General features: G+C 45.3%; 1 protein-coding gene across 1 annotated transcript in view; it reads right to left on the reverse strand.

Annotated features, from left to right (window-relative positions):
- Positions 1-13,191, reverse strand: part of NDST1 (N-deacetylase and N-sulfotransferase 1) — a 95,138-nt gene that overhangs the window by 31,158 nt on the left and 50,789 nt on the right. Inside the window, exons 3-7 of the mRNA XM_066590401.1 lie at positions 10,211-10,693; positions 10,035-10,122; positions 8,396-8,550; positions 7,985-8,170; positions 2,806-2,934 (exon numbers count right to left, since the gene is read on the reverse strand). Of these exons, the coding sequence (XP_066446498.1) occupies positions 2,806-2,934; positions 7,985-8,170; positions 8,396-8,550; positions 10,035-10,122; positions 10,211-10,693 (1,041 nt within the window). The remainder of the gene's footprint in view (positions 1-2,805; positions 2,935-7,984; positions 8,171-8,395; positions 8,551-10,034; positions 10,123-10,210; positions 10,694-13,191) is intronic.

Raw genomic sequence — 13,191 nt, forward strand, 5'->3', positions numbered from 1 at the left:
TTTTATGTACGTAATCTAATTCTCTCACTTCCTGATGTTATTTTATATAAAAGAAACGTCGCATGGTTACCTCCACGTGGTGTTTCCTGGGTAACGCAAAGAACCATGCAAAATGGTGAACATATTTTTTTCCTCGGGATCTCTAAAGTAACCACGACTTCATAAGATTTTCCGTGTGAACACCAGATAAACACCAGTACCAAATTAACTCGGGCGAAGCCGGGTATATCAGCTAGTAGACTTATATAGGGCCCTTTGCTGCACATATGTGAGCCAAATAGAGTACGTTCTATTTTTTTGTGCGCAAAAACGTGAAAGGAGTACGAATGCAGTGATGTTAATGGGTTCTATTCTCTGCGTTTGCACGCGCAAATACGCCTGTGTGAAGGAGCCCTACGACAGTTTTGATAAATGAGGCCCTATGACTTCCATCACGCTACCTCAGTCCTCTAGCGTTGCCATACGGCCGGTAACTCACCAACCCAGCCGGTAACGAAGTCCAGAGGCGGGTGTCGGTATTTAAGGGCTGGTAAAAAATAATAGTCACCAGAGAGCGGGCCGAGCAGCAACAACACGCCATCTAGTACGTCACTAACTATTTCTCTTTCGCTTCCGTTCGTCCGCCTGACCCCTGGCCTCTCCTCCTGGTATGCCTGTACGCATTGCATATGCTGGCGAGGGGGAGTGAGGGAAATACTACATGCTGCCTGGTCGCAGGGACAGGGTGTGGAGGGCACAGAGGGGCCCTATTACTATTGGGGCTACTAAAAGAGTCACCATTACTATTGAAGACACAACTGGGGGAATTATTACTGTTACTACTACTGGGGCTCTATTACTGTTGGGGCCAATAAAGTGAACATAATTACTACTGGGGCAACACCTGGAGGCACTATTACTATTGGGGCCACTACTGGGGGAAATATTGCTATTGGGGCCACTACTGTAAGCACTCTTACTACCGGGGCCACTATCAGTATTGGGGCCACTACTGGAGGCACTATTATTACTGGAGCCAATGAATGCTGCACAATTACTATTGGAGCCACACACTGGGGGCCCCATTACTACTGGGGCTACTAAGAGAGTCAATATTACTATTGAAGACACAACTGGGGGAATTATTACTGTTATTACTACTGGGGCAACACCTGGAGGCACTATTACTATTGGGGCCACTACTGGGGGAAATATTACTATAGGGGCCACTACTGGGGGAAATATTACTATAGGGGCCACTACTGGGGGAAATATTGCTATTGGGGCCACTACTGGGGGAAATATTGCTATTGGGGCCACTACTGTAAGCGCTATTACTATCGGGGACGCTATTAGTTTTGGGGCCACTACTGGAGGCACTATTACTACTGGGGCCACTAATACTATTTGGGGCAACTCTGGGCAAAGCACAGTTATTACTGGTGGCACACTTACCATTGGTGGTCACAATTGGGGGCACTATTAGTATTTAGGTGACAACTGTAGGCACTGTTACTACTGGAGCCACTATTCGTATTGGCGGTCACTTCTGGGGGCACTATTACCACTGAGGCCATTATTTGTATTGGGGCGACTCTGGGCAAAGCACAGTTATTACTGGTGGCACACTTACCATTGGTGGTCACAATTGGGGGCACTATTAGTATTTAGGTGACAACTGTAGGCACTGTTACTACTGGAGCCACTATTCGTATTGGCGGTCACTTCTGGGGGCACTATTACCACTGAGGCCATTATTTGTATTGGGGCGACTCTGGGCAGAGCACAGTTATTAGTAGGGGAACAATTACTATTGGTGGCCACAACTGGGGGCACTATTACCATTTAGGTGACTACTGTAGGCACTATTACTGCTGCGGCCACTGTTAGTATCAGGGCCACTTCTGGGGGCATAATTACTACTTAGGACCCTATTTGTATTAGGGCCACTATTAGTATTAGGACGATCCTGGGTGGGGCACAGTTACTACTGGAGGCACAACTACTATTGGTGGGCACAACTGGGGGCACTAATACTATTGGGCCAACTGAGGGTGGCACTATCACTAGTTCTGAAAACTAGAATAACAAAGGTATAAATATACGTTGCCCCTAACCACAACTCCTTTTACCTTGGCCGATATTCTTTTGTGATAAAGTTGGCAACTCTACAGTCATGTGACTCAAAATGTGCGATCACTACCATATCCGACGGTCATTTTTGTTGTCATTTAGTTTTCTCAGAATAGAAATTGCCAAAAAATGTCTTTTGAGAAACTTTAGAATAAACTTATGAGCGAACAGAATGTTTTTCAAGATCTTGGCTCGGTCACATCATTTCTGGTGGCCTCGTCCACAGAGACCAAGTTCATGTTCCTGTTATCTAGCAGGGATGAATCTGAGAAAGTCGGAGCGGGGAAGGTTATCGGCGCTCTGCAATGTCTACGGTCCAGGAAGCAGCCTGGGAAACAATTACTCCTTCATCAAATATTGATAGAGCATTTAATGGCTTTTTATAGTTTACAACAGCCGGGCAGTTCATCGATCGGATTGACTGGAACAGTCTTACCATGAGCACCGGGGATCGGCAGCGGGGCCGTCGCGGCCTCATCTATTCCGCTATATATCTGAGCTTTATACACAGAGCGTCAGTAAAGGGGGTCAGGCTGCAGCACTAGATCACACGCCGGACACAAATAGCTGCACGGGGACAGGGATGAGCAGAACAAATGATGTCACCGGGGGATAGGAACGCACGCGGAAGATAAACAACTCAGCTGGCGCCGCACCCACACACATCAATTTTGCTCTTTCTTTGGAACTCACAGGGTTTAGCAGTACGGTGAGGAAAAGTTCGCCTCCGTTAATAATCTTATCCAGTTCCACGGGGCCTCCGGGATATTCATTATAGAATATGGTGTGCGTGAAGAGGCCGCAGGTCTGGCGAGGTAGCACCTGTGGTGAAGAAAGCAAATTGCGAAAGGTAAGCGTACATTCCTCAGAAGTGACGACTCCATTCATTCTCCCTTAGTATCGTCATCCGTATTGATTCCACTCTATAAACTATTTTTCTAAACATTTCCCAGAAAACTGTCCATTTCCCTTCTTCATTCTTACAGAGTCTGCAGCAGGAGCCTCCCCCTCTTCATTCTCGCAGAGTTTGCAGCAGGAGCCTCCCCCTCTTCATGCTCGCAGAGTCTGCAGCAGGAGCCTCCCCCTCTTAATGCTCGCAGAGTCTGCAGCAGGAGCCTCCCCCTCTTCATTCTTACAGAGTCTGCAGCAGGAGCCTCCCCCTCTTCATTCTTACAGAGTCTGCAGCAGGAGCCTCCCCCTCTTCATTCTTACAGAGTCTGCAGCAGGAGCCTCCCCCTCTCCCAACAGTAGAACAGGAACACAATCACACCCTCTTGACTGAAGCCCATTTTACACGACATGATGATTGGGCAAATCGCTGCTTAGATCGAGCAGTCTGCATGATAATTACACATGCAAGTGAAAGACCAATCAGCAATAAATCACTGATTGGTAGAGATGAGCGAGTATACTCGCTAAGGCTAACTACTCAAGCGAGTAGTGCCTTAGCCGAGTATCCTCCCGCTCGTCTCTAAAGATTCGGGGGCCAGCCGGGAGCGGCGGGGGAGAGCGGGGAGGAACGGAGGGGAGATCTCTCTCTACCTCTCTCCCCCCTGCTCACCGCCGGAACTCACCTGTCACCCGCGCCGGCAGCCGAATCTTTACAGACGAGCGGCAGGATACTCGGCTAAGGTACTACTCGCTCGAGTAGTTAGCCTTAGCGAGTATATTCGCTCATCTCTACTGATTGGATCTTCCATACAGACCATCAAACCATTTTGGTCCGTCGCGCATCATTCAGTTTAAACAGGCAGTCGCTCTTCTATGAATGACTGCCTGTTTATTCTGAATGGAGACAAATGGGCAGAATGATCCCTGCCGCCGCCATTCACTGATTGATGATCTTCCAGTGTAAAAGCACAAGAACAATCATCGCTGGGACACTTTAGGACCCTACAGTCGTCCGATGTAAAAGGAGCTCAAATCAAATACCCGTCAACTGAAAATGATGGATAAAAGAAAGGAGCGGAGCGACTAGTGAGAGTGGAGTATCATGTAAGCCAAGCGAGTTGTGGCATGGAGTGGTAGGGTGCAGCCAACCCAGGTAATGTCAATTCCATAATGGGGGACGTAGCAGCGACGGAGCCAACTAATTGGGGAAAAAAAGTGGGAATAAGGCACGACCTTTTCAATGAGTATACAAGTACACAATGGTAAGTTAGATCGACATCTCTGTTTTTATTCTTAATACCAGGAAGGGAACGTGTTTCGAGGCTATGAAATGCCCCTTCTTCTGGGGGAACCCATGACAGGTTTTTGAACGAAAAGAAAAAAAAAATAATAAAAAGGAAAGAACCAATGAATAAATATAACAAATGAAAGCAAATAAAAAAATCGGGGACACCAGAATAAATATATGTTGGGGGTAAAGGCTATAAATGCGTAAATGCAAATGGATACAAAGTAACATAAAAGTAGTACAGGAGTCAATGATTGGAAAAAAACACACACACACACACACACATACATACATATATACATACAAACAAAATGCATCAAGTGCACAGGTGAAGGTGAAAATATTAATACATGGCTGGAATAGGGCATATTCACATGAATGTAATCCAGACAGTCGTCTCCCTATGATTTTTATTAGTGCGTGTATTGTTTTTACGTTCTCTCGTGTGCCCATAGTCATTAACGATGATCGTCAGAGAAAGAACAAGAGAGATCAACTGTATGAAGCCACCTCTGTGCTCTTTCTGTGGAGAACAGCCCAGTGTTGGCTATATTTAACGTGCAAAGCAGAACAAAGCAAGGTAGACGACACCTTAGAAAGTAACAAATCATTACAGAGTCTCAGTGAGTGTGGATACTATGACTAAATATTCGCAAACCCACACTTGGAGGACAGCTCATTAGGACTAAATATTAACCCTTGAATAACAAGTGTAACACAGAAATCACCTTAATACTTTTTACACCATCCATGTATTACTTTTACCTTCACCGTGCACTTGGTACTCATGCATTTTCTAATATATATATATACATTATATACACACACTAGTACCAGTGTTTCTTGTGCCACTTACTAATATGATATAATGAAAAGGATTGGAGTTGGTCACAGGTCCTAAACCAGCGAAGTCGGGCAGCAGTCGGCCCTGATCACATGACGGTGACATCATCACAAGTCCTGTAAGCACACAGCTGCTGCCAGACTTTGCATGTTTTAGGACCTATGATCAGGGGCGGAGCTCAGAGCCCCAGTGACTGATCACATGACGGTGACATCATCACATGTAACTCACACATTCACTTACCACTCACAGACAGGTGGTTGTTAGTATTTTGGGATATATATATATATATATACACACACACACACATATACATACAGATATACATGCACACATACCTTTATTTTTCCATTCCTTGACTCATGTACACATTTTATGTTACTTTGTATCCATCCATAGCTTCTACCCCAACAGCTCATATATTTATTCTAGTACCCACATTTTTTCCTTTGTGTTATACTTTCATTTTTACTGGTTCTTTCCTTTTTTATTGCTATGTTTTTTATCTGTCATTCTGTTCCATCTTACATTGACCTTTCTGCACACAATGTTTTTTGGCATACTTACCTTTACAGTAAGTCCCCGGTGTTACTGAAGGAGGGGCACTCCATTGCCTCAAATAGCGTTTATATGTTATTATAAATAAACCTGGCGAAGTCATACTAATATACCATCCGCATATTCATTATCACGTCGCGCCTCTTTCTGACGATGTTCACCACTTGGGATAAATAATGTGTTACTTTGATAACTCAGACTGATGCAGCGATACCAAATATGTTGTTTTTTGTTTTGATATTTTTCTAATAATTAATTGGACTTTTTAAAACTCATTTCTTCATTTTTTTTATAGTCCTCATAGGGGACTTGAACTGGTGATCATTTTATCGCTCCTGCAGTATATTGTAATAGCATAATATTACATTATACCGTTTTCTGACAGGCAGTCTATCAAGCCATGCCACAGGCAATTAGCCATGGCAGCCCTCGGGGCCTTCAGAAGGCTCCAGGGCTGCCATGGCAACCCATGCATCACAAGGAGGCCATTTGGGGTCCCATAATACTGATTGTGGTATTTAAATGCCTTTTTCAAAACTGACAATGGCATTTAAAGAGTTAACAGCATCGATCCACATTTACGCTAATTGTGGCTGTTGCGAGCGGGTGTCAGCTGTCAAAGACAGCCGGCTCCTACATTATATGGAGGGGGATCGGCTCCTGATCCCGCTCCGTACAAACCCTGTGGTGTTCAGAAGCTAACAGGGGTCGTGGCCTGTTCATATATCATGGAGCTGGATGCCCCACTTGGAATGCCATTTATGACCTAGATTGGAGATCTGCTCAGTAAGACCGGCTCCACTTCCGGTGGACCCTTTGCTGTTCCTAGTACAGCTAAATGCCAGAGGTACCAAGAGCGGGACCTGTTGTGTGTGGGGAGGGGGCACTCATTTTACCGACCTCAGACGGATGGAAGGCTGAGTCAACCTTGAGCCGGCTACCTGAACCAAGCGGGGATTGAACCTGCAACCTTCAGCAAGAGCTTAGGACATCATTTCTGCTGCCTTAACACTCTGCCCCACACGAGGCCCAAATTGATTGTTCACCAGTTTTTCAATCATCGACCTGCTTCTATCAAATATATAAGGCCACCTTTATAGAACTACACTTCCACTTTAGTGCTCCCACCCACTAGCATTTTTTTAATGCTGCGACATCACTGCGTTTTTATAATGCATATGTCAATGGGACTGCCTAATGTTAAATCGCATCGCACAAAAATCACAAGTGGGTAGGAGTCCTTATTCTACCTCACATGGTCCTGATTTTATCACTGAGTGGGACAGAATACCAAATGGTAGCAAGTTTACAGGCAGATGTCTCATTTCTCATCCATGTGTATGACATACATATATAGACCCCTATGTAATATAATGATCATTATTAAAAACGTCACTGTCCTACCAAAACTTATTGGACACCTGAGCAAGGATGAGAAGTAGTATTTATTTCCATATGTTACTACTCAGCGGGGCCACTTTGGCCCTGAAGATATTGGATACTCTCCGTGGCATACTTTCTACAAATGTTTGATATATTTCAGCTGGTACTTCCCTCCATCCATCCTTCAAATGTCTGGCAAGTTCTCTCAAAGAAGATGGGCGCTGTTCATATAAAGAAGATGTTCACTAGGGTTCAGGTTGGGACTCTGTGCAGCCAGTCTAATTGTGGAGCATCTATATCCTCAAACCAAAGTAAGGCAGCACTGGATTTGTGTCAAGGCGTTTTGTCTTGTTGGAAGTATGGCCGACCATTCCCAGAATATTGCCACGTTGTCAGCAGCACATTATTGTCTAGAATGTCAGGGTACACCTCCGTGTTCATGGTTCTTGTCACTAAGATCAACGGACAGAGACCATGCCACGGAAAACATTCCTAGACTATAACGGAACCTCCGCTGTACTTGACTGTTGGCACAACACAGTCAGGCAGGAGGCGTTCCCCAGGATCCTCCACACCCAGGTACGCCAAACTGATGTGAAGATGGAGTAGCGTGATTCATCACTTCATAGAACGTTCTTCCATTACTTAACTGTCCACTGACGACGCTCCTTGCACCAATGTACATGCATCTTCTTTGAGAGAACTTGCTAGATGTTTGCAGGATGAATGGAGGGAACTAGCAGCTAAAAGGTAAGAGATGTTAGTAGAAAGTGTGCCATGGAGAGTATCCAATGTCATAAGGGATAAAGGAGCCCCACTAAGTATTAACATATGGAAATAAATACTACTTTTGATTCTTCCTCGGCGGTCCAATTACTTTTTGTAGGGCAATATATATTAGGACTAACCATAATGCCACTATGGATGAATCCTCTTCGGAAGCGCGCAGGTTTCAGGTGTGGATACTCCTCAGTACTCGTAACTTTTATTCCCCAAACTTGTTTCCAGGCTTCATAGAGTTGTACATGTATGGGGTACACACCAGAGTGATGAGGGGCAACGGCATACCCCATGTCAGTAGGTATCCCATGCTCCTAAAACGCAAACAGCAGGTTTACTTCACAAAAAAAAATTCTTTCCAGTTGCTCCGAGTCTTCAATAGGATCTAATACAAGTAGAAGTAAGCTAAAAAGATGATAAAAACAAACTTCCCGACCAATAAGAGCTTCCTGTGGTCAAACAACAGGCAAGGGCTATGTGACCGCTGCAGAACTGTCCGAAAGCCGAGATATAGTCAGACAACCCATCCCCACACTTACCACAGCAAACTTGCGGTTTAATGCCATCTGCTCTGCCAACACTGACTGGTTGTGGAAGAGATGGGGCTGCATGTGACTCCACATGTGCGGGAACCACCAGAACTGCTTGACGTAGGAGAGCAGGAGGTCATCTCCTTCGTCTTCTGCATCCGTACCTGGAAGAACGGGCCATGTAGGAAGACTGTAAAAGGCTTGTAAAAACACTGTCAATCCTTCAACTCCACATCAAATATTTTATCACCATTCCTTTAAAAAGGTCAAAAATGACATCGGTCACTGCTGCAGGTTGGAGTAAGTGATTTATATAGCTGTCCTCGCCGTTAGAAGAACAAGTCTGTTAACGTGTTGGAGGAGCGATCGGGAAATGCTGCAGAGACCTCAATGTGGTTTTATTTATGAGGGGCGGATCCTCCACGGTAGCCCACAATAGAGCTGTCGGCCTATAATCTGACTATCTAGGCTAGGGGGCTAAGGAAATCAAAAAGGTTCCCCTGCAGGTCTATTGTGTTCACATGTTCTCCACTGTCACTAACATGATGAGGAACAGAGTTAAAGGGATTGTGTCATGCGTACAATCCCTGTTCTGATGCCCTATGGACATCATACAAGGAGTCCCCGACTTAGGTCCCCTCTCTAATAGACTCCAGTAGGGGTTCTTCTGTACGTGCATCTCCCGTTCAGGCGGTCCTAATACTGTAGATACACAGCCATCATGTAAACCCCCCTGGCCCAATGGGCTTCTTTTGCAGGGGATGCCAGGACTAGATTGATCAGCTGATTGCTGCAAAATCTGCACTCTGGAGGGAGTTGTCTCTAAAGAGACAACCTATTTAGATTGCTATAGTCAAATGCCCTTAAAGGGGTTTTCCAGTCTCGGCAAGTTATTCCCTATCAACAGGATAGGAATCCAATCATAGGGACCTCCACCAATTCAGAGATATCGCCCCTGAATATTGACAGCAGTGGCCATGCATGTCACCATGTCAATCCCTTCAATGGGACTGCTAGAGATTATCCAGTTTTTGAACAGTTATCTCCAACCGTCCCATTGAAGTCAACAGCACAATGGCAAGAATGTGCGACCAGTGCTGTCAAAATCTAAAAGCCCACTTTGGGATATTTTTCTGCATCGGTCAGGGTCCCAGCGGTTATATTCCCACCAAAGGACAAGTTACCCGCTATCCTGTGGATCGGGATTCACTTGCCAAAATGGGAATACCCCTTTAAAGGATCTTCTCATCTCAGAATTTTATGTCATATCCACACGACCCGGGACTTGCAACTATCTCAAGTTTTGGTGGCTGTACAAGGTGGCCAGCATTACAGAAGCATCCGAGGGATTCACTACACTGTTTCCGTAACTCCAATAGAAGTCAATGGGAGTTACACGAACAGTGTAGAACAGCGAGTTACGCTGTTTAGATAGCCCGGAAGCTGTGCGAATACCATAGCTTACTGTGCTACATTGACTTTAGGTTTTATGGAGACAGTGTAGTCCAGCCATGCTTGACCGTCTCAGTCTTCCCAGCCACCTCTTACAGAGCAGTGTTCCCATCTTCGCCATGTTTGGCCGAGATGAAAAGACTTCTTTAATTCATGGAATTACTAAATATACCGATAACATATTCATCTAACTTACCAGTATGGAAAAACTTTCCAGAAAAGCCAAGGTTAAAAGTAAAATTTGGGATGTGCGCTCTCAACTCATTCTGGGTGTCATAGAGGGCCTAGAATAAATTGGGGCAAGTCACTTTTGGGTGCACACAACAACAAGACCACCAAACAGACCACCAACATTGTTAGAACCACTCCTACCTTTACATCTTCTACTTTCATGCGAGTCCCCTCTTTGCCAACAAATATATCATCGATGTCGACGAGAACATAGCGGTTCAGTGGAAGAGACAACCTCTTCCCGGTTAGGAATGACACAGCGTCCACAAATACTAGCTTATGGAGCCAAAAGTTCAAGTTGTTACCAAATAGAACCCTTTGGATACCATCATGTAGTCCCAGATCCTGTACCACAGTTGTATGTAGGGCCGCGTCCACACTAAGGTGCGGGATAGTCTCAGCAGACTTCGTCTTGGCAAGAAGAACTGGTTCATAGGTGGAATGATTGGACTGGAAAACAGTCCAGTCTTCCCCCGGTAGATCGCCCTTTTCGACTTGGTTGGGTTTGGTTATATACAAGAGAGGAGACTTAGGGTTGATACTGCAGTCCTTGAGGCCTAGGTTGGAGTGAAGATATAGGGGGAATCCTTTAAGTTGAGCACTCAGTAGGCTGTTTTCATTGGCCTGTGATGGAAAGAAAAAAAAATTGTCTACTGTAGTCATGACCGCAGCTATTTTTTTGGCAGAAGATGGTTAAATAATGCCTGGTCAGCACGCCAGGAACCAAGCAGCGGCTCACTTTTTTAGTACAAGCCTACCCTATGCATCAAGAATGTAATCCTATACATGCATAAGACCCTTTGTGCCCCAGCCATCTCTTCTCCAGCTCAGTCGTATTCCATCTATTCCAACAGTTAACGCGGCTTCGGCTGACACCGGAGACGGTGCTGATGCAGAAGTACACAGCTTTGCTTACCCAGCACAAGAAATATTCACACCTGCTCCGAAGGGGTACAAAACACAAATCTGGCTGAGGTGACAACAAAGAGCAATTTGCTAAATTTTGCAGCTTTTTCAGATGCAAGACGCAGAATTTACAGATGATTTTTAGCACTTTTCCTTGACAAACATAACACATAAGGAGAGGAAACATTGGCATCTTATCAACAGCAATCCCAGAATGCACTGCAGGGCGGCCTCAGTGTTCTATCGGCAGAGACAAAAATCTAAGTTCTTTACTGTATGGAGATAACAGGATCCACCATTCACAATAGGTGATGGTCATAGCTCACCTCCTCCCCCTCCTTGCACAGGTAATAAAGCATGCCCATAACAATTCTATATAAGTCAATGAGTCATCTCCGGACAACAGTGTCCTATGGTCCATGTAGCTGCTGCTGTAATGCTGGTCACTGAGCAGAATAGAAGCTCAGGCAAGATGGCCAAGCCCATAATCATGTGCAACAAGTAGATAAAAAAAACTAAAGCTACTATCAGAAAATAAAAGTGTGTTGGAAAAAGAAATGTTTCACCATCCAGATTATAAATTACCAACAGGGGGAAAAAAAAAAAAAAAGTGGACAGGCCACCTATACTCATTAGATGGTCTAACGAACACTCGTTTGGCCAACAGCCATCTCTCCTGAACCTCCAAATAGTTGCACACTCGGCCAAGAGTGCGTGAGTAGAGAATGGAGTAATCCGCTGTCAAACACTTCTGACAGTGGCTTATCTCCCAAGAGCAAAGGAATCGGGGAGTTGAAATCCAACTGCCCCATTCTTATCTCCCATTGGGGGTGAGTCTGAAGGTTGCCACACATTAAAGGATCGACCGGTCCTGACAAAATCGACAGGTTCTCCAGATCCAGGTCTAATGTGTATGGTTAGATATACATTCCCTTTAAACCTTGGGGTGTCATATATGATCAAACATCTCCCCAAAACAGGCAGCTAGCGAGAGATATCACTGCCCTCAGACTCTGCTCCGTCTGTCCAGAGTCCAATCCTACCCTTTTATAGGCAAAGATGGGTGTGGAGGAGTTTCTCCTTGAGGAGAGGGCAGAGGGAGTCTTATATAGGTTATGCAATGCTCCCTGGAAAAAAAGTATATAAATAGGGGATGGAAAAGTAGCTCCACTTTCAACCTTCAACAGGCCTTGCCAACATGACTAATGGGCCTTATAAACGGTCCAAGAATCTCATGATTCTCGTTTGCCCGAGCGAATGAGCTGGTGATATCATCACTAAAAGCAGCACTCCTGCAAGTCATTGTCAGACTTTTTAAGTAAGCCATATAACAATGACTGGGAATTGTAAGCCAAAGCCAGAATAATCATACACAAACAGCTGTTTCAGGGTTATTGTCCCTTATCAGTGTGAGGTAGGCTTCTGGACGGACTTAGGGCTGGCCAATGAAGTTTGCAGACGTTCTGCTCTTCAAACCAAACCTCAACACTGCGAGCCGTATGGCATGGTGCTTGTCATGTTGGCAGAGACATAGGGCTGTACAAAAGTATTGCCACAGGGTAGATAATGCCAAATTGTCTCTGTACCCATTGATGTTGAGGATGGTATTCACTATAACCAATGGCCCTAGTCCTTCCCAGTAGATTTCCTCCCCCAACACCATAACAGAACCTACTCCAACCTTCACTGTTGAGATGATGCAGTCATGTAGAAACCGCTCTCCAGGCAACCGCCACACCTAAATGCGACCATATCATCGGAAGATAGTGTCCTGTGAATCAGTATACACAACACTTGCTTCCACTCACTTACAGTCTGACGTTTTAAGCACAATCGCAGGCGCCGCTGTTCATTCACTGCTGTGATACTGGGCTTCTGTGTAGCCACTCGTCCATGGTAACTTTTCACGTGCAGTTACCTACGGATGGTTCTGATGGATGTTCCAATGGGCTGTGAGACCTACTGAACGAGATGCCTTCACAGCTGGTACAAGGCTCTGTTGTCCACGTTCCGTCAGTTTACAAGGTCTCCCTGAACGTGGCAGCACCTGCACACACCGGATGGTCTACATCTCCCAATAAGATGACCAACAGTGGACTCTGGAAGGCCCAGAAGCTGCGATATGCCATACTGATTGGCTGGTGACATCTCACCACCAGACCCTGTTGTCAGAGCTACAGCTGGTGGCATCCCACCACCAGACCCCATTGTCAGCT

This window comes from Eleutherodactylus coqui, chromosome 2 (genome assembly GCF_035609145.1).
Source record: "Eleutherodactylus coqui strain aEleCoq1 chromosome 2, aEleCoq1.hap1, whole genome shotgun sequence".
NCBI classification, from domain to species: domain Eukaryota; kingdom Metazoa; phylum Chordata; class Amphibia; order Anura; family Eleutherodactylidae; genus Eleutherodactylus; species Eleutherodactylus coqui.